At 39.0% G+C, this 23,243-nt stretch overlaps 1 protein-coding gene across 3 annotated transcripts in view; it reads left to right on the top strand.

Moving 5' to 3' along the window:
• Window positions 1-2,573: 2,573 nt before the first annotated feature.
• fgf13a (fibroblast growth factor 13a) overlaps window positions 2,574-23,243 on the top strand; it is a 93,822-nt gene continuing 73,152 nt past the window's right edge. Inside the window, exons 1-2 of one of the 3 annotated variants that reach the window (XM_042220968.1) lie at window positions 2,574-2,809; window positions 4,580-4,742. In XM_042220968.1, the coding sequence (XP_042076902.1) occupies window positions 4,694-4,742 (49 nt within the window). In that variant the 5' untranslated portion in view covers window positions 2,574-2,809; window positions 4,580-4,693. Of the gene's footprint in view, window positions 2,810-3,639; window positions 4,302-4,579; window positions 4,743-23,243 lie in introns of those variants that run through there. The other 2 variants (XM_005913228.3, XM_005913226.3) reach the window with 2 other exon arrangements.

Below are 23,243 nucleotides of genomic sequence, written 5' to 3'. Positions count from 1 at the left end.
GCTGCTTTGAATGATTTATCTTTCTCTGAAATACCGAGTCATCTTATCATCTTACATAACACTTATAGAAATAACAATTAACCACCTAATATCACAAGAGTAGCAACATACAATCCAGCCCACAGTAAGCCTTCCTCTGCTGAATAAGCTGCACTGGTATTCTATAGTATACTGTAATCCTGTAGGAAAAGATAATAAGGGTAGTGTATGTGTGTGTATGTTATTTGTATTTATCTTTAGGAATGATAATTGTTCTTAAAGTTGAGATAATTGTTCTTGTTTCACTTTAAAAGTAAATCTCATGCAAATTACCAACAAATTACTAAAACTGCCTGATGTTTACATGTGACAAATTAAAGGAAAAGGCTTTATAACTGACTGGAGAACCAGAGTGATTGCATAGGCTTCTGCCCACTCCCTCCACGCTACAGCTAAGCAGTTAAAGTCCAATTATGCCCAGTGCCGAGCATAAGAAAATGCTGAGCAGGCTGATTTGATTTGGATTTTACATTAGGATGGGAAGAGAAAAAGACCTAAGTGACCACGAAAGAGGTTTTGTTGTTGGAACATGGATAAATCAAGATCAAGTAGTTACCATTTTGATAAGAAGTCTGAAGTGACCGGCATTCTCATCTATTGGAGATGCTTCAGTAAACGGGGTGGAAAACTCATGTTTAAAGATGGTGATGCTTACGTATTAATCTGGCATTAAAAAAAAAAAAAAGACAGAGACTGTATCAGCATAAAAATCTGTCAAAAATTAGATCATAAAGTAAGGTTGCAAAGCTTCTCATTAGTAAGAAAGTACATTTAAGTGCTCAGTGATGCAAGAAAACAGACAAAGACCTGCAGGGATGTGTTCAGAATGTTCAGAATCACCATTTAGCATATTCTTGCTAGTATATATCTGATGTAAAGCAAGAGAACAGTACAGGCCTCAGTGCTGTTTCTGCATATGTACAATGAAGGGATCCATCTTATACTGTGGCGTAGAGGGGGTGGGGCTTCAGTTTGCTTTTGTTTACCTCCAGGTCAGTGATAATCAATACCAAGTTGTAATGTGTGATAACCTTTATCCCTTGATCAAACCTTTCTATTCATGTGTTGGAGCTCTCTAGGATCAGGATCAACCAATCAGGATTGAAATCCCTCTAATCAGGATGCTGGTGACAGTTTAATTTTTTTTCATATATTGGTGCAAATTTAGTACTTTAAAACTGTACTATTACTACTTTTGCATTCAAAGCTCTCAACACATCACCAGTGAATGAAATCAATCAGCTTACTGAGCGTGTCTGCATGAGTGTGGCACAGCATGAAATCTGAGGGGATTTTCTACCACAAATATTCCAATCAGTGGGAAAAAAAAAAAGAAATTCAGGGTTCTTCTGTAGAATGGGTGGATACAGCTTGGTACTCTATGACCTCTAACTGACGTCAGAGGTTATAGAGCGTGAGTCAGGAGTTTGTGTGCACCATATTGAACGGGGTCCCTGGCTTTGCTTTAAACAGATTGGAAATGGATGTACCACTACAGTGTGACGCCCTGCTGGAAAGGTCAAAAGGGGCCACAGGCCACGCACACAGCGGGAACACAAGCCACTGACATTTACCATCACCCTCTATACCCCACTCTAGTATCCAGGTGGGGAGTCAGTGTTCTACCTTATAATCATTCCTTTGTATCATTTTGAGTACTTGAGTATATATATACTCAAGTACTCAAAATGGAAAGCAAACCAACATTCAGTTGCTTTTTTTCTGCATGTATGTGGAATTTAAAACATATGCACACCACCTGAACACACCTTCCGGACCCTTGTTCGGTATAGTTTATATATAAACTATATTGTGGTAGAGTAGATATTTTAAAGCAATCTTAATTAGCAGACTTTTCATGTAGCTCATCAAAGTACAGCCACATTCATCAGTGACTATGCTGTGAAAAACATTGTTTTTATGAAAAAAATCTACAAAAAAATCACTAAACTGAAGCTCTATAATTAATCTGTCTATATTTTTTCATAACTTCATAGCAAGGATTCTGTAGCCTCTATCACCACTGTCAATACAATCTAAAGATATAAAAATATAGGCATACATCTGTGTTTTATGCATCGAGGCCCCATCCTGTAATCCACAAGACTCAAAAGGATTCCCCTGGAAACCCACAGAGGTTCTGTGTCCAGGTGATAGGTGTTTTTGCAGCACTGGGGGAACCTACAAAATATGTTATGGCTGCTTGATGCATATCATGTTTTAATAACCATCCTCTGTCTAAAAAAGTATTTAAAAGATTATGATTTAGCTTAACTGGGGTTCACTTTCTTTAAATCCTGTGTCAGAAATATAACTAAACTCAACTCAGTAGAGTGCAATTTAAAAAACAATGCAATGACTGGACTGTTTTAAGGGAAAGTCACTCACCGAGACAGGTCCCAGTATGTCTCAAATGTCTCAGCAAGATCTGCGGATGTGAAGAAAGTTCGAAGTGGTTCCAGTTTCTTCTAAAAATAGCAACCATATGGCGTGTAACCCTCAACCTATAGGGTCTTTTTCCCTTTGCTGCCACTGCATGCTACAGCTCTGCATGACCAGGGGTTGTGACATAGAGCCTGCTAAAAACTGGACATGGATTGAAAGACTTTTGAACAGAATCTAAAAACTAGCACCCCTAATTAAAAATATTATAGTGTCCTTAAAAATGGAAATCAATATGTTTTGCTGTTGATATGGCTCAGTTGAAACTGAACAGTTTAACGTGACTTCAAGTGAAGCTTTTAGGCTTCATCTTTACAAGTTTCACAAGGTAAGGACACTTATATAACATATTACTGCAGTAATATTAATAAATGGCATTATTCTGATAGTCTCTGAACACTTACAAAAAGATAATTATAGTTAACTCTTTATTGCATGCATTTTACAGTGAGTGCACTGAAATTGAGGTATTCCTCACTCCCACAATCGATTTGTCATGACCCACAGTGAATCACGTCACACTCAAACGAGTTACTCAGTATACTATTTGTTTATCTACATTGAAACTGTATTGCACGTTTTTTTAAATGTGTAAACTTGCAAGCATTCCTCAAACAATTCATCTTTATTTATCTGAACCAATTACACCTGTAAAAATCTGTGCGGTATGGGGACAAAACGCATTTCAAAACAGTGGTGGGACTGCGACATTAGCTTCTCCGGTGTAAAAGACACCTATGTGATAAACTTCACCTTGTGATTATGTAACAGGAATGTGAGGTGGCATCTGGAAAAAAAATGCTCATCTGGTGCCAGAAGGGGGAAAGGACTTAATGTGGTTGGCACTCTCAAAACACTGCTGTAGAACTGGATGTGTCCTTTCAAGGACCTGAAAAACTTTCAAGGACCTGAGAAGTGTTCATGAAACTAAAACAAACTGATACGTTCCACTATCCAGTCTTAACTAGGTGGGTTATGTTCTCAGTTAAGAGTCCGATCCATCGGAGCTTGTTTTACATAACACCATCGTATTAGTCATATGCAACAAATATCTTATTAACTAATGAGGTTATGTAAACTGTAAAATGATAAAGCTGCAGGTATGTAAGAAAGCATAACAAGAATTTACTACGGTTTTTATTTTTATGTGTTATCCTCCAGCCACTTACTGACTTCCAAATGCATATTTAATCAAGTCAAAGGAAAGACCTCCGAATATATATTTAGAAAATGCGCATCTCGGATGTGAATGGGATAACGCATAGCTCTGCAAAGGCAACTGAATGAGAGCAACAGCAAGATGGTGCGCGCCATGCAGCACAACCTCCTGCTTTAATTCTTCTCCGCATCGACACCACAGCTCACATGCTGACTGCATTCATGGATCGAGCAGCTCGTTTTCACCACAGCCGTCATACGCGGGTCAAAAAACAATTGTCCACTGTGTGAACGGGCGCTGTAACTGGTAGAGCGCTCTCACGTTGTGTATCCTGTTGATTCTATCTGCCGAGTGTTTAGAGGAGCAGAGCTCGACCGTGAAAGCCTCAGACAAGAAAACCTGGTCGCCAAAAGCCACACTGGATGGGATTACTCTCGGGGTTTGTTAGACACTACAGCTCAGTGTATTATTCACTTGAATTTTTCTTGACTGAAGACCTGTGGGGAGCAAAAGTGCGCTCCATTTCGCAGCTTTTTGCTCGTCTCCCTTGTCACAATAGAGTAGGTCGTGATTTTTCGTATGCAACATAACGGGATTCATAGTGGGGACGTTTCCTTTCATCAATGTGCATTGATGTAGCAGAAAACGTGGAGGAGATAAGGTAGGTTAAAGCGCGGTCTTAAATCACTGGAAAGGCTATGCGAAGATAGGCATGCGTATAGGCTGCTTCTTTGTGTTTATTGAAACTACATGAGGTCTTTGTCGTGTGGCGTGTGAGTGTGTCTATCAATAGTTGAATGTTTTCATTGATACCCAATTGAGAAACACCTTGCAGCACGAGTAGCTCCATTGTTACGTTCTTTGGCCCTGCTGTAACACCAAACGCAGCTGTTGTGTTTTGAGAGAAAATGCAATTTTGATGAATATTTCTCTTTACAGAAGCCTTATCTCATCACTTGGAATCTCCGGTCAGGATTTCATTGAGGACTGTCAGCAATTAAGGGGATTTCGATTCTTATCTAATTCGGGAATTACACATCCAAACTGGGATCTATGAGCGGAAAAGTGGCGAAGCCTAAAGAAGACAAGGATGCTTCCAAGGGTAAGAGAAGAGCCTTGGCTTGCACAGCTTGCTTTATCCCCAAATCACAGGTTTAAACGCGACCATGCGCTCATTCATTCCCTGCATGGTGCTCAAATCACCCTTTGAGGTTTGACTGAAAACAATACCAACCACTGGATGGTTCACCATTCCCAGCACGATGCATGTGGATATTGCTCTTTGAGATATGCTATTGCAGGCCTATACGCTGCACGATGTGTTGAGTTTGAGATCACATGCGTTTCTTGCCTTGACTTGGTGATCGTCAGAAACGCAGATGATTTAGCAAAGGCAATATGTTACAGGGTGTGTGTTACAGGATGTTAATAAGCTAACCAGTATAACCAGTGTAGCGATGGTGGTGGCATCCTATTGTGTCACTGGCATCCTGTTGAAAGGTCCCTTTGTGTTTCTCGCTCGTACACTGAGCCGCACACTCTCGTCACATCTGCACTGCCACGACGCGCGGAGCCCTCTCGGTCTCGTAGCTCGAGTTTATGACCTGTGGCGTAACAAAGAGGCTCCGTATCCCTGAGAAAAAAGGAAGTAAACTGCCTTGGCATTGCCATGGAGACAGAATGGAGACAGGTTGCCAAAGAAACCTAGAGGGACTAATCGCAACCGTTCCGTCCTGATGTGCGGGACGCACCGTCACACACGTTACTGCGTCTTTGTCCTCGTGCTCAGTTTTCTATTAAAAGATTAAAAAAACCCACACACCAGAGAGGACAGGACTTTTCGCGTCAGTAAATATCTGGGCATTAAAATAAAATAACTTAAAAAATAACTCTTAATTGCAACCAGTAAAAACGGCTGTTTCCCAGGTTTAGTGACAGAATAAAATACCCAACACTCACACCGTGGCAGCGTGCCCATAACAGTCTTCCTGTTTACTTACAGTATAGAAATGCAATTGAATCTTCCTACTATCGTGTTCTGACTCCGCTTGAAGTGCTTACAACAAATCAATGAACTTATTGGCTTATTTTGGGAACACTGCTACCTGACTTTTGGTGTTACTATATGTGGTACAGATGCATCCTAATCAGGGTACTACAGAATATTACAGTTTTTATTAACATTTAATCTTTATTAATAGGCATTAATAAAGTATTACTGCCTAGTGAGCTATTGAGCACACCTCATCCAAAGCTGCTTTCCTGGATGAGGGCACAGAAGGAAAGATTTGGTGTCATGGTGCATTTGTTGTTAAACCACTCTACTTCTCAACCTCCCTGGTTAATTTGTTGATGCATTTAACAAAACATATAATGGAAAAATAGATATTCTTTTGATATTATATAACCTTTAGATCCATATTATGTCTAGTATGTCTATAGTATGTCTTTTTAATGTTTATAGTATAAGATGCTTGACAACTAACTTCTGCATCTAAAATAAAACACCAGTAAGGGAAGCTTATCAGTTTTTTTGCTGAATGTGCAGTGAGTAAAACATGCTTTAATTGATTTCAAGATTAACCTCCACGGGAGCTTTTGTTCTTGTCTCCCACTGGAAATCAATGGCACGCTCTCTGGAAGCGCTATCGCCAAAACTATCAGATGACAGCAAAACATCTTCAACTTAACTATGAGTGTTCACTAAGGCTTGTCTCCTTTTATAAATTTACAGAAAAACACACAAATGTGGTGTAGCTGACGTGCTTTCATGTGAGAGGAAAAAAATAGAAGGGGCTCGGGGGAGGACAGTAGACTGTGAATTGCTGAGAGGGTCATTTGGTACCAGCTGCCCTCCATCAGAGACTTGAATTGCACAAGAGCCGAGAACCGCATGGGGAAAATCACCACCGACCCTGCCAATGTTGGCAACCACCTGTCCCACAAATTATTTCAGGGAAACAGTCCATTAAAGCCGGAACCACCTGCCATCTCCACAGCTCCTTTTTCCCCTGCAAGCTGTTGGACTGCAGAAGCTTCTCACTGCCCCGCTTTTTTTGAACAGAGTGATACCCCCTTTTTTCTTAATTTGAAAAAAGAATCTCTCTTGCCAAGCTGCTTAAATTACCTATGATGGCATATTTTAATTTTATTTTAGTAGTATGTCTTTTGCAGTTGTAGTTTTCTGAATGCTTACATCTTTACAAAAAGATTTAAATCCTGAAAAGTACAAGTAATGTTCTCTGTGGGGGTCCTAGTAGTAGTCATACCACAAAGACATGCTATTCAAGCTGTCACTCAGTAAGAAAGTCACTTTTTGTTACAGGGTGTTTTCTTGGTGACTCAGTTTTGTGACAGGGCACTGTTTTCTCTCTCTCCCTCAGGGATTTATTTTGTTAGCAAAGCATGTGAAAACAGAAAACATGCATAGACTGAAAGAGAGAAACATGGCTCTGTGTAGAGTACCAGTATCAACACCAGTGAATCACGTTGTGTTAGTTTCCCCTTGTCCTTGTGAAGCTTAGTTGTGCGGACAAAGTGATGTGTCAAAGCATGACGTATACACTTGCTCGGCTTTATAACTTTCCAGGGCTTGAAGCCTCTCTCAGATAACTCTCGTGCATATGCATTAACTGTTGAGATGATTAACTCTCCATCGGTTATACAAACATTTGCACCGTATGTGTTTTACTTTATGGTCCAATTTAACGTACATTTCTCTGATTGCTTTTTATCATCATTTTGCTAATTTATCATTATAATCAGTTAAAGATTCCATATTTCTGAAAAAAACAACAACTTTGTGCTTCTGTTACTTTCCTCAGACTTGATCCTAGCGCAGTGCATTGATAAACCCCCTCTTTGGCTATGAGTGTCATCCAGTCGATTCATGTCTGCCTCAGACTGCAGGACAAAGTGCAGAAGAAGACATAAGTCTTGCATATTTGCAGGGAGATTAATTCAGCTCAGCGCCAGCCACAGAAATGAATCAATAGATATGCAGAGAACAGTTTGGAGCTGCTTCATTAATCACAGTGCAGGCAACTCTATCCTCCACAACACTGACACCTGCTCTGGTCTCATCAGCAAAACCAAATACTGTCTACAGTGTCATTAACTTCTTTTAATCTAATGAGGCTCTTCAAGAATCTCCTTTGAACAATATGTGGTGAAGGGAGGATCCACTACTTTAATCATTAAGACTCTATTAAATGCCTTCAGCACCCGTACTGTTGTGAACTCTCTCGGGATGTTTTAACAAAAATTAGACACAGCATGCAGTGACAGGATTGGCATTTGTGAGATCAACTTGCAGTTAATAGTTTGACATGCAGGGGTCCAACAAAAGTCACGCCAGGGTGAAAAATGACTCCAAACAAAGTTTCAACATTGTAAACTCACAGGATTTTCTCACATTTGTCTGGCTCAGATTCATAATATTTATTCAGCATACTGTATCAACACAAAATTCATCTTCTCCCCCAGTTTATGTCCTTTTTAGCGACTGTACTACCAAAATTGTGAAGTTTAAATAGCTTAACATTCCCTTGATATTGAAGTGTTTGGATATTCTAATCTTGTCAGAGTATGTCAGGATCTCTTTTAGGAATGGTAACATGAATGAACAGATTATAGATTGTCTTTTCTTTTCTATGTCAATCCAAACAGGTTATGTTCTTCATTACACTACAAGTCTGTACCATACTCTGTCCCAACTTTGTCCCAACTTTGAAGTTAGTGACAAGATGTTAATGTGTGAAAGTGCGTGGTTCTGCACTGTCAGATGCTTTACTTGTACTGACGCAGATCCGGCTACACGACCTCAAGGAAACTGGCTCACCTCCTGAGCGGAGTCTAATGCCACTCAGATCTCCGAGTGGCATCAGTGATCTGCCACTTTCCATTGCTGAATTGTGTGCTGATCGGTGTTTGAGAATGTTGAAGGCCTGTCTCTTCAGTTCCTAAGCTTGGGTTTCTGACTCAGGGTCCCCTGTGACAGGTTTCTGGTGCGTGATTCATTAGAGTTCCTAGGATGTTTTTTTTTTCACATGAAAGGTGTGTTTTGGTTCAGCATGACAGCTGCATTGTTGGAAATGGTTATGTATTGATCATTTAGCAGTGAAATACATCTGAACGTACGTGTTTAGGATGAAGACATTTTAATCTTACTAATTTCTCAACGTTGAAATGGAAACTATGCTATGTTTTACGTCATTGCTGCCAGAAATGTTCTGCCCCTAAAATCTCTAAATGCTTCACTGCGGGTGCATTAGTCTGCCTGCTGCTGGTAATCCACAGAGCTGCGTGTCTTCTGAGGTGAGGCTTTTGTGAGAGGCTGGCCTCCCTCAGAAAACAAACCCGCAGGTTGTTTGTGTAAGCTGACCTAGTACTAAATTTTAAAGTTAAGTGACCACTACCAGCCGTGTGAATAAACTCATGTGAATAAGCTCATGTAATAAGCTCACGGGGTTGGAACATAGTACCTGAAATAGTTTTTTGTGCTTAAACGATGAGTGAAAAAAGGTCCCAAATGACAATTACACTGCTTCCTGCTCTGCCTGGCTCTTCCTGTGAACCTCTTGCCATTTCAGAAAAGATCACATGAGTATTTTCAGACTGTAGAAGCATATGGCCGATAGAAAGGTTTTAAAGTGCCCCTATAGTTTATACTGCACTTTTCATTTTTCAACTAATCTTTGCAGTTTTATACTTTGAAATACCTGGTTGTTAATTTACACATGTCATTTGGCTTCCTCCATAAATATTGTGACTAAGAGGGGCTAAAGACATTAATCCTTATTACTTAAAAAAGGCCATGAATGCTCTTTGCTGAATATCACAGCTGTTTAGCAAGCATGCGATTATCTGTTAATCTAATCTCAAAAATAATGGGCCATGTTTGTTTGTTTTTTTAACAATGATAATAACATTTTTTGGAATATTATGTTCATTGTATTAACTTCCAATTCTTCCAATAAAAGTTACTCAACATGGTCTTGTAATTAACATTATCCCCCCAAAATTAGGATCAGGAGTAAGTAAGTGTCCAGAGCTGAAAATTCTGACAGTTTGCTAACAACCAACTCATGTAAATATATGGAATGAAAAACAAGGCTCAATATACAGTACATGGGGTGTGCATGAATTGGCACAGGAACTGGGATGAGTAAGAATTTGTATGAGGATCTGGGATCTAAAGGGTTCTTATGATGTTTAAGGTAGTTTTTACTCCAGTTATTAAGGTAGTGCCATTATACCAGCACAGTAGATGGAAATTAAATGGAATACACAAAAAGAAGTTACTGACTTCCTTGTCACAGAACGTGAACAGATAAAATATCAAAATTAATGTTTTTGCCATTTCCTATTTTTGACTTCTGCACAAAACGAGTGCGTTTTAATACAACAACAACATGTTCTTTTCCAAAGTCCTCTTCAGATCTGACTATGGCCTGCTAATGCTAACATGGTTCATGATAGTAATCTTATTGCTTCACTTGAATCATTTCATCAAAAATGATTGTGTGGACTAAAAGTCTGACAGTAGGTTTGGGATTATTCACTACCTGTGGATTTTGGATTACTGCAGTTTAACTTTCAGAAATGCACTCCGTGCTACAGCAGTTAATCCCATCTAAAGATAATCCCCCATAATTGAGGTTGTGTGTGTCAAACTGGCTGATAACAAAATAAAAATCTCTCTCAGTAAGGAAAGAACAGAAATATTTCAGATTGGGATTGCTGTGTTTTGCTTACTTAAAAAGTATGAGATAAACCACTTTTACGCAAGTGTGAGCTTCAGATTATTGGACCTACTTACACTTTCCTATAGCTGCTCATGTCAGTAAGCCAAGCTGAGGTTAGCCACCTTCATGTTAGCTCAGGGATTTAATGAGGGAAGAAGAACATTTTTCCCAGTGGTCTATTATCTGCTAAATTTAACAAAGATAAAATCAGCAGAAAATTGAATCATTTTCTGGTCTCCTTTCCGCTGCTGTTATAATGAAAGCATGTTTAAATGGCATTGCTTAGTTTCTTTTTTATGCTCATCATCTAGAGATGACAAATGGTAAACAGAATTATGTCCTGCTCATATAATACTGTTGCCAGGTGTGAGAAAATCCAGCTCTGATTGTTAATTGACTCAGCGCAGATCTAGTGCTGTTAGCCCAACTGAGATGAAGGAAAGCATTCATCTGTTCAACTGAGCATGTGGCAGGAGTGACTCATTTGTGTGGAAAGCCTTCACGCCACCTTGGGCTCACATACAGTTTGTGGACGGTATGCAACACGTGCAGTTCTCCAGAAGCTTTACCACAGATGTTCTTTCCAATTATCCCCAAACATATTGAACCAAGTGGATCTTTTATTGCTGAGCAATTTGTGCTTCTAAGTATAGACATTGTTAATTACATTAAGCACATTTTAGCAACATATTTTTAACTGTAAATACTGTACTTACTACAACAGACAATGAATGAGGAGCTATTGGATGTTTTGAGGGCAGAAAGAGGTCACAGAAGCAATTACAGCATCCCAAGGTTACCATAGAAACCATGTGTCCTGTCATCCACGGAGCCTAGTGGGACGGGAACAGTGTCACATAAAGTTATTGTGAAATAAAGATTCAAAAGGGGACATTTTCAGCTCAGAGTGACACCACTGAAATGTTTCTGTTAATGCTTTAACATCATGTCACGTTCAAAGGTTTCATGGCCTTGGTTTCTGTATTTGAAATGATGCTCAGGATTAATAGTTGCTCTGCACATTAACTAATTAAAGTTGATGATAATTATAAAGGGGATTAAGCCGAGGTAGGAAAGGGACAAGATAAGGATGAACCAGTGGTAATAAACAGGATCTACAGGCTGAGCAGGTGTGGGAAACAGCATCTAACTGGCCAGCAGTGCTTATGGTAAGGGCAAATGATTGCCTCAGGTTTGAACAGAATGCAGATTAGTGATTGACAGTCTCTTAATGCCGGACAAGGCTGTAGTCTCTGTAGAGTGAATTCAACCGGAAGACTCCAAAGCAGCAGACCACCATCTCCTCTGCAAAACGTGCAGAGAATAGTTAAAAGGATTACCAGCTTCTTGCTCTCCTCCAGTCCTGCAGCTGTTTCACACGCAAGTTACAGGCAGGGCCACACTTCAGCTTGCATCAGTGATCTACCTTAGCAGTTCACTGGATGTCTATGAGAAAAACATGTCAGTGTTGGAAGCACAAGGGTAATACTTAACCGATCCAATATATTGTTAAATTGGGAAAGATAAAAGCATTTTTTATGAAGTATGATCTAAAGTGTTCATGAGCTTATACAGTATTTTCTACTATAAGATAGCATCTGTTTTTAATGTGGTGCCATGTAAGGGCCCGAAGATCACAAGCGTTCAGTATTTGATTTTCTGCCTGATCCCTTGCGCACAGAGATTTCTCTGAAATCTTTAAATCATATTATGGCGCCTAGATGATGAAATTTCCAAATCCTTTGCAATTTCATTCTACAACAAGAATTATTTATTCATTTACACAGTTTCCTTAAAAATTTCTTTCTCAAAGAGTCAGACTTTGATGCTGAAAGCTTGTCCAAGCTTTTGGTATCCCTAACCCTACTTTATTAAAATATGTTTCTGGCATCTAATTCAATAGCAGCACATATTTTGTCTATTTTAAAAACTGGCTATAACATTAAAAGGATCATTTTTATTGGGCTGGAATAAAACCCTTTGAGCTTGGGTCATGACAGTGATGATATATGGCAGAGAAAGGAAGGGTAATACATTCTTAGGAAACTATTCAACAGAAAGAACTTTCAAGAATTTAGAAATACAGCATATTAAGCCTTGAAGACGTAAATGCCACAGTCACTGAAATGTTGGTAATGTGCCTTTATGTGCATTTGGAGTAATATTTTAGTACTCACTGTGTGAAAAAGATGACACAAGTGTTAAATGTGAGTGGGCCTTCTGTTTCAAAGATGTGAGAAAGAATAAAGAAGAAAGACATTGTTAAGATGACTGCTAAATATAGCAATGCTCCTTCACTGGTCCCTGAAGCCAATTTTACACAGTCTGGAGCAGTGAACATCACGGCTGCGCCTGCCTCCTTTTCATCAGGGAGACATCATTTACATAATGAGACGCTGCCACGGCAACAAAGCCCCAATAAGCATGGAAGTCGTCAGTCATGGGTGGAGGATATCGAGGTGGCTTGCTTACTGAACGCAGCGCTGCAAACGTGCATGCTGTGACCCAGACAAAGAAAAATGCATGCTGATACACAGCTCATTATAAAATGAAAAGGGAAAGGCAACAGTAAATTAGTGCCCCCTATTGTTTTTTTAAAATAAATTTGTAATTTGGATAACATTTTATTAGTGCTTCTAACAATTCAAAAGTATATGTAAGGTTTAGCTCCCGAGCTCTTCATAGATTATGTTGCCCAGGATTATATAGTGAAAACCAGTTAAAACTAGCACAACACTGACCAACCAGAGTGGTAGAATGCCCTCTCCGCATGAAATCATCATCACGCTAATAGCCGGATAAAATCATATAACATAAGAAGGAAAACTTTAAAGTTTAATGGGCAACTTTTACTCTTAATTGTGAATCACAACATTTTTTCCAGTACTTACCAGAAAAAAAGCCACAGCCAGAACATCTTCCGATAAACTGCCCTGAAGTTAGTCTGGCATTGACAGACAAATGCAAAATAGTTTTCATCTTCTCAGTTCAGTTGAAATCTTCTTCAGGGTTTATTAAAGGCATAGGCCGCATGTCCCTGGGATGTTACTGGACAGCTCAGCTACTAATCAGAGAAAGAAACAAAACAAAACAGAGATGATGTGAAATAGCACTGATCAACAGAGGAATGTCAGAGATGTTAGTCATCATATCAACCCTTATAATTGTTGTGATTGACCTTCAGCACAGAAAAGGGTGGATGGAGGTTTGAAAGCAAGGGGAACGAGATCCATTCTGTAAGAGTAACATGAAGTCTCACTGGAAACACGAAGGCTAGTCTTAACACAAAGTCTTTTCCAGGCATTCCTGACACAAACCATAGCACTTTAAGTACTACCCTACCAGAAACTTTTGTACAAGCTGCGTTAGGATTGGATACTTGATAATGTGGAAACGGTTAAAACTGCTTGAAAGCAAACACCGTGGTGCTACAGTTTCCCCACCGTTAACCTCATAGTCAATGGACATTTAGCCAGGCGGCAGTGTGATTCAGTTTCCTGCCTTAAAACTTTTTTCTTTGTTTTGCCAGATGTCATTAGAGATTCTCTGTACTGAATGATCACATCGTTTTCAATGTAATTAGAGGAGACAAGTCTCTGCCTACACTGCAGCACTGAGATAGAGAAAGACAAAAGAGATGGAGAGTTAAGAGAGAGAGACAGCAGGAGAGAGAGAGAGAGAGATGGCAGTCAGTGATCTAACAGTAATACATAACAGCAGAACTGGCCAGCATAAAGAAGATGAACAGTGCTGTAGGCGAGATGAAAAGGTTACGTGCAATAATGCCAAAATATTTCAGCTTTGCTTAAAGGTTACAGTGGAAAATTAGGACAAAGACAATGTTAAATTGCTTCAGTTCCTTTGGTTACTGGGGGACCTTGCGCAATATCTTATAGTAGCAATGTCACCTAAAATAAAGCTGATTCCAGTTTTATTTAATTTTATATTTCTAATCAGTAATAGATGTGTATAGCTTCAGAAGAGCCGATGAGAACACCAATGCGTCCTGCACAGTGCTCTGCAGTTGTGTACCCACTCCTTTGTGTTCCTGACCTTTATGTCATGTGTTTGCTGTGCTGTGTAATCAAGTGGTCACTTGTTTCCCCTGGTCTTATAGAACAAAGACGTGACTCTCGCACCAACATTTAGAACATGTTTGACAGAGCAGGAAATAAACTGAAATCCCCAAACAGCAGAGTCAGAAATAGCTCTTGTTTTCACATGGTACAAGTGTGTGTGTGTTAATGCTTTTTATGTCTGGTCTGCCAGAGTTATCTTAGGATTTTGCAGGGCTTTCTCTGTTCGGCTATACTCTGTAAATCAGAATTGACAGCATCTGGCGTCAGTTTATGATGTAGATTTAATGTGATTTTCTTTCATGTTTGTATTGTGATAGTATTCTGTGTATTATACTATGCACATACAGATCAATATACAGCCTGTGTAGAAGACTGTTGGCTTTTCGGACACATTTGAGCAAGTAAACATTTAAAAAAAATTACCTGAAAATGTGACACAGAATCAATTAGAATTTCAATGAGAGAAAAAGCTGATGTTTTTCATGGAAAAGTAAGAGTAGTCTACATCATTCTTTAGTCTATATTATTCAAATATAGAAATGTTAGTGTCACAGGATTCAGAGTAGGTGCTAATGATTAGGGAGACTTATTTAACTCCATGTCATCAGGTGTTTTTTGTGCTGTTAAAGTGTGTGATGTCATCTACCAAGACCTAAGCTGCTCCACGAGAACTTCAGGGAAAAAACTGGTTGTGGATGCTCGCGAGATTATTAGTGTTTCACACGACTGCCAACTTGTATAAATACAAGAACATACATTTTGATGAAAAAAGTCTGCCATAACGCAAAAATGTCATCTCATCTGCAGGCAGTTGTCACAACTGATGGTGTCAAATTGGATACATCTTTAATTGTAAAGAGGTTTTACAAACAGGAAAAATTATTTACAATAAGAATGTGCTCTGGACAGATGAATCAGTGATATAGTTGCTTTGAAATGTTAGTATTTGGAGTTGCTTTGCTGACTTGGCGACTGGGGAACATTACGTGATTTAACTGTGAATTTCACATCATATCAAAAAAAGTGCTTAAACTGTAAGTATACCTTTGATCCTAAGCACCACTAGCAAATCCACCCAGGGATGGCTCAAGAAGAAGAAATGAAGAGTTATGGAATGGGTAGTCAAAGATCTGAATTCTGCTGAACTGTAGGATATTTGAAAGAGAGCAGTACATGCAAGCAAAAGCTCAAACATCTTAAACTGAACTGAAAACATTTTGGAAGGAAGAGTAGCAAACCCTTTCAAAAGGACCATTTCCTGGTGGATGGGGCTGAACTGGCTTCAAAAGCTGAGGATGTGCTTACTTTTTCTGAAGAGGAATTTTACATCTATTGTTACTTTTGCTAAATAAATCTTTGCTTTGTTCACTATATGTGCATTTTAAAAGAAAACATTATCTTCCATCTATGTGTTACACAAAATTAGCTGACAAATAAGGTATAAAATAGGAGACTTTCACAGGTTCCAATTTTACAGATTTCTTTATACGTTGAAATCTAGATTTGGACAAAATAAAAAATTGGAAGAAATCCCCTTGAACTCTAATACTAATAATGATTAAAATGATCAATACTCAAATATCAGCTCTGGTGCTAGCATCGCTCAAAAAAAAAGAAGACAAAAATGCATTCAGAGAGTTGGCATCTTACGAAAAAGTGAATTATGGTTTATTAGATAAATTGCATCAATATGATTGTATTTGGTCCCCCTTTACAAGCTGTCTTTCTGTAACTTGATGGACAGAGGAGTAATGAGAGAGTGGTGGTGTGGGGATTGGTGTGCGAAGAAAGAATAGGATAATCTCCCTTTGTTTTTTTTTTAATTATTTATTTATGTATTTATTTTTTCGGTTCTGTTATTGAAGTTTAAAATGAAATAAAAATTGCTGATGATAAAAAAAAATGCATTCAGAGGACATGAAAACATTCACATACTCTCTCACGGTTACTTTATTCGGCACAACTGTTCAACCATTTGTTAACACAAATATCTAATCTGCAAATCTCATGGCAGTAACTCTGAGCTTTTCTGGTAAAGACAACCTGCTGGAAAAAAAAAGCATCAACATGGGGAATAAAGGTGATTTAAGTGACTTTAAATGACTTAATGGGCGTGGTTGTTGGTGCCAGATGGGCTACTCTGAGAATTTCAGAAACTGCTCATCTACTGGGAATTTTCCACACGAACATTTCTAAGGGTTACAGAAGATGGTGCAAAAAACACAAAAAATATCCAGTGACGGAAGTTCTCTAGGCAAAAATGGCTTGTTGATGACAGAGGAGAATGAACAGACTGCTTTAAGACTGTAGGAAGTCAACAGCAACTCAAATAACCATCTGTTATAACCAAGGTGTGCAGAAGAGCATCCCTTTTCGCGCACCATATTGAATCTGAATTAGTTCTGCCTTGTATCAGTGGGTTATGCTCACGGCGATGATAAAATGGTTTGGAGAATATTTTCTTGGTACACTTTGGATTCCTTATTACCAGTTTGAGCACTGTTTAAATTTGACAGCCTACCTGAGTATTGTTGCTGACCATGTCCGTCCCTTTATGACCACAGTGTAACAATTTCATGACATTAAAATCAGTGTACTCCAATGGCTCCCCACAGTTACAAAATCTCAATCCAGTGGTACACCTCTGGGATGTCATGGAATGGGAGATTTGCATCATGAGTGCAAATGTGCAAATTTAGAGCAAATGTGTTTTCATGTCAATATGGACAAAAATTTCTGAGGAATGTTTCCATCAGCACCTATGGATGAATCTGTGGATGAATCTATGCCACGAAAAATTAAGTCAGCGCTGAAAGCAAAATTGGTAAAACTTTTGAGGTCCACCGTGGATGGAAATATTGAGAAACAAGAACATTTGTAGATTCACACATGATCCTAGTTCCACAGGATTACATCATGCTACCAGTAAAAACAAACAAATCACTTAAAAAAAGTGATTTATACATTTCATTCTGTCTTTTGGTATCAAGTGCTGAGATGAGCCTTGTGAACGATATAAATAAATCTGATTGTCTCCCATGCTTCTGATTTGATGCATTGTGTATGTTGGTGTGTCTGTTCAGAGACTGTACTTGAACCCTGTGGGCTTATTTGGTAGGAGGAACAGAATGTGTTGTTAACACTGTGTGGAGGCAGTCCTCACACTTTCGCTAAAATCATCACACCCATTAAAAAAAGCACTTGCATGGCTTCTCAGCTGTGAGACACTAGAAAACCAAAAAATAATATAAAAGTAATATTTTTGTCTGTCAGGTCACTAAAAATGATTGCCATTATTATTGTTTCTTGCTTTTTTTAATCTTAAAAACAAAACAAAATAAAAACATAACTGTTGGCAGTTATGTTTGAATGAAATATAAGGACTTTCTGTTAATGAACATGTATGTTTTTGTTACAGATGTACAGGGCTGTAATGCATTGACAAAGCAAATGTTTAATTATAGTAGCAACTGTAAAAATGGTTTTCAGCTGAATCTATTAACTCTTTTGTTCATTCATGGGTCTTACATTATGATTTCGCTCCCTCACAAATTGGGAAATGTTCAGGCATGATGCACACAACATGCTCTACAAATCCACAGTTTCTCTCTGATGAATATGTTATGTAATTTTACATAGTATAGACGTGTATAGGTTGTGCTTGTGTGAGTGGGTGGGTTGATTCTCAACAATTTATGCTTCAAAGCTCAGAGGCACAGATGGCTGCTCAGTTTTGTTGTTGAGTTGCTCTACCGGTTTCTTGTCTTTGGCTCTGGGTTGCCATCCTGTCTTGGCCTTGGCAAAACAATAGTACCCACCTACTCATACAATCCACATTTACACACGTGCATGCACGCACACACATACACACACACAAACACAAGCACAAACACATACTTGGAAGTATCTGGTCTTTACCCTGCAGGCTAATCAAGCTGCCTACTCTGTAATAACCACTAACCCTGCTGCATCAAGTGACCTGACCCCTGCCAGAGTCCAATCCAACATGCTAATCGCTGTGACAGGCAACTTAGCTCAGCAGTTTTTTCATTAAATTTAATAGAACCATGTTGTTTTGCAGAGTTGTGTATACTGTACCCAAAATACACAGTAAGAGAAACTTAGCTTAAAAATCTCTATGACACAACTTACCTTCATAATCCAATAATGCAACTTTATCTCCTGAAATGATATGATTTTTTTCCACATATTTATTTATTTATTTGCTTATAAACTGTAATGTTTATAAAGACTTTTGAACCTTTATAATCTTTCTCTTGCCACTGAACTGCAATGTTGGAAGGGAGTCCCAGTCCCTTATTGAGTAATTAGCCATTACCTTAATAATAAAGCACAAATTACCCACAGATTGGTAGCACAAATTGAATAAAGGAAGCGGTGCAAATTTGCCCTGCCTAAACCTGGCCCTAGCGATCCACAGTTTATACCGAAGAGAGAGTTGAATGATGAAAAAAGTGGAATTTATCGTTGTGCAGTTGATGACTGCTGCTCCGGCACTTCTCATCCTGCTCTGAATAAGACTAAAAACCCTAGTGGGATGCGTATATATTTGCATGTGTGAGCAGCTGTGTAGCAGTGCAGAAGTGTTTTATTTAATCATCTCTCTATTTGCTCTTCTTTGTAGCACATTTTTAGACAGATAAAAAGCTGAGTGTGTACTGAAGGCAAAGCAAAATTCTTTCAATACACCTTACAGATGGAATGTGAACATACACACAGAAATACACACACATGCTTATACTACACTGTAGCATGACGTGCAACATGAGACATGGTAGTATTATGCAGCGTAAACACAGTGCAGTGGATTAATTATCACATGGCTGGGGTACCTCTATTAAAATCCAATAGGTTGCTATTGTATTTAGCTTGCTGATAATGCTAATGCAATATGAAATGTTCTCCCAATGTAGAGTATGTTTTCTCATTTTCAGGCTTCATACAATCTATGTATAGATTCAGTCTGTTCTGAAGTCCTTTTTTTCCCTGCATTTCAGTTGTTCATTATTTATTAGCTCCAATTTCAACATGATCAGCTCAGTTTCTCTCGTGCTGGCAGAGCAGGGCAGATACACGAGCACACGAGCGTAATGCAGTGCAAAAAATGACGTAGACGACTACGTTGTAGACTTTACCGGGATTAAATTGAGGACCACAATTCTAACTTTAGTCTTGCACACTGAAGAAGATAAAAGCCAAGTGTTCTTTGCGGAAAGGACTTTACATTTGCAGGCTTGTTCTGGCTTTTCCCAGACAGATGAGCTTCACATAACTGAAAACTTCTTAACAGTGAGTTCTTACATCACACACACTTGTTGACCACACATTCAGGAGAATACCAACAATACACTGAAAGCTCCACAAACACAGTAATTGTGGCCTCCCCTATAAATTGGGAATCAAAGCACAGTCATAATTACAGTGCTGTTTTTTCACCAGCTTTTCCAAACTATTTTGAGCTGAACTTATTAAAGCTGTGCCGCCACTAATTAAGTTGTTTGTCTTTGCAAAGCGATCTCTGCCTGCCCACTGCTTCTTACTAATAAGTAGTTGTGTCATGGCACCCTGTCTACTGATTGAAGAGTCACGGAAAACAGAAAGGTGGAAGAAAAATGACCCGACAATGGCAGACATTCATTAAAGCAGTGTATGTTTTTATAATTTTGTTCACACTTTGAACTTTGAATTTAATACACTGAATGTTGCTTTATTTGCAGTTTTTCATAAAGGTGAAACTGCATCCTGCCAACTTACAAGTCTGCAGGGAGCTGTTAAGAACACTGATCATGGCCAGATACAATAAATTTTTGTCAGCTTTTGTTATAGTTTATTGGCCTGTGTGCACACCAAGTTTATTTCCTACAGATGGGGATGGTGAAAGCTGAGGTTCCAGCTTTTATTTTGAAAGCTTAGAGATTGAACCCTTACTTCAGAGTATGTAAAAGCAAACCCTTGGAGGCAGAGGTTGTGTAAGCCAGTATAGAAATAATTACTTCACCATCTGCTGTATCTGAGCAATGTTGAGACTGTTGAGAGGTCTCATGTTCCTTCATGTCATCTAATACACAACTTGGAGCAAGACAAGTAATTTAAGCTTGGTTTGCAGACATTACAGAGAATACCGTGGGGCAGCGTGCATGTCAGACTCCATAATCATATGAGGAGATTCTGTCAATGTCTGTATGCATATTATATCAATGCATGTTGTGTAGTGTGAATATTTTAGCATCAATTAAGTGACAGTTTGTAAACATGCAAAACAATCTAGGCACAGCATCATTTCTCAGTTTCCCAGAAATGAAGCCAAGCAGCACAGGGTGAGAAACAGACTTTTTGAAATGAGTTCCAGTTTAAAAGCAGTAAATTATAAACGTAGTTATGAAGGAATGCAGAAGAAAACCAACATAAGACACAAGATTAAATTATGTTTGCATGCGAGTAGCACCATATGGCGGTTTACCCTTTCTGTACAAGCTGCGTGACTGCTAATATAAGTATGCTCAAAGTTTGCATGCTAGAGGCCCATGTATGCGGTCTTGTGAGGTTACTTCGTGTGACTCTTCTAGCTGGAGGCTTTCTCGCTTTCTGTCTCTCCTACTTTGAAGCATGCCGTGGAGTAGGATGCTGTCTGCACCAGCAGCAGTCTGATTGGTGATGAATGTCTGGACAGATAATCTGTGACTGATCTTGCCATCTATCTGCCCTCCAATTTAACCCTTTGCACCTAGGGAAGTTAACAAACATGAAAAACATTCATACCTACAGTATTCACAAACTGATCAGGATTAAACACATGTAAAACACACAGGTAAAATCAAGCCTTGAGTTTGAGTAGGGTTGACTGCCTCATTTACTTGTATTCTGATGATAGTCTTCAGAAGTGGACATGTCGCCAATCTGCAGGGCTAACACATAGAGACGGACAACCATCTACACTCACACCTATAAGAAATGTAGGCTCCCTCACCTAGCCCCGTATATGTCTTTGGATTGTGGGAGAAAGCCAGAGAACCGCAAGAGAGTCGACACAGACACAGGGAAAACATCCAAACTGGCTTCAAATTTAGGACCTTATTTTTGTGAGCTGACAGTGTCAGCCACTGAACCATCATGCCACCCTAAAACAGAGATAATTGTAAATAAAGGTCTGCATCTATTGTACAGTAATGCTGCAACTTAGAAATGGCGGTTACTTTCCAGAACTGAAATAAAAACTATTTAAAGAAAAAAAAAACCCAAACAAACAAAAAACACAGTAGATCTCATTTTAGCTAAGTAATATGGACCTTTAAAAACCCCCACTGTAAAACAAGTAGGTTTCAATAAATATTTAAAACTCTTAAGCCCAGTCTAAAATTAAAGTGATGCACTTGTAGACTGCTTTTGTCACATGTAGGTTTAAATCCTTTTGCCTGTCTCTTTCCCCTTCTATCCCTGCCACTCCAACTTACTCTGTTAACACTGAACTCTGTGTAACATACTGTTTAACTCCTCCTCTTCTTTCCTCAGCGACACTTACACTGCATGTCATTAAATTTTATGTCACTCTCCAGGCCAATGAGCTTGTAATATCCTGGGCCAGAAGTTTTATGGTGGTTTGTCTGTGCCGTTGGATGAGAGCTGGATGTTTGAGTGCAGGGTGAGCAATGATAGCTGAGAAGTCCTGAGCCAGGCACACAGGAATTATGTTTGCTGTTAAAATATCAGCTCTCTGACAGTTCATGGCCTGAACCCCATTTACCTATTACCTCCCCTCTGTCTAGCCCATAGGATATCAAAAACAGTACTTATACAGATTTTACCCAAACGAGAGCAGTCGTGCTGTATAAGAGTCATTACATACAAATCACATAAAATTGCTTAAAGCTACAGGATTCTTGATTACATAGTAAAGACCTTATCAGCTAGGGTTCATCCAATAAGCAGTCTGCAATAAGCATCTAATAAGAGTTTTTCATTAATAATACAAAAATGTAAATTAATTGAAATCATTTATAGTAAATCCTGCACATCTTATGGAAAAAAGCTCCCAAATCATGGATGACTTAAGCTCTCGTTCATTGCTAATCTATGTCTGATATCTGGAACTCCTTTACAAACACAAATGCACACCTTACATCATACCACTTCTGTGTCACTTCAACCCCACCTGTCTTCAGTCTCTTCCATCCTAAACTTTACTTATTCTTATGTCTTGCATATTGCTTGGTCTTCCAACATGTTTCTCTGCACATCATTCTTTATCACTTTTAACAGGACTTTTCTTCCTCTGTAACTGTTAAGATTTGAACGGTTTTTGGTTGAGAATGCAACACAGTGCCTGCTCACATACACTCAATGCTTGTGGAGCAACAGTAAGTGTAGCAACACAAGAGTGTAGATCCCAGGGTGCATTGGGAGTGCTTGAGGAAATGTAAGCAGCTTAAGCAGTCCATGATGTTGTCATCTCTTCTCAGCTGAGCTCCCAAAATAACAGGCCCTCTGGGTACAGACTGGCAGAGCTGAGCAGGGGACAGTCAACAGACAGACCCAGAACAACCCGGCCCAGATTACACCAGATCAGACCATCCCAGTTACTCAGGCCATTTAAGCTCACACTGGTCATTTTAACTTTACAAAGCAAAAGTTCTTCCAGAGGACTTTGCCTTTACGTTTTATGACAGTTATCACCCCCGCTACTCAGAAATTTGTACAGCTCAGCCCATTTCATAAAAGAGCTGAGTGCAGCAAGCAGTTTCCTGTGAAGCCCTTCATTTT

This window comes from Haplochromis burtoni, unplaced genomic scaffold, assembly GCF_018398535.1.
Source record: "Haplochromis burtoni strain Fernald_Lab_line unplaced genomic scaffold, NCSU_Asbu1 Contig_4, whole genome shotgun sequence".
Taxonomy (NCBI): Eukaryota; Metazoa; Chordata; class Actinopteri; order Cichliformes; family Cichlidae; genus Haplochromis; species Haplochromis burtoni.
Note: the sequence above shows the minus strand (reverse complement) of the source record. Positions and strands in the feature narration are given on the sequence as shown.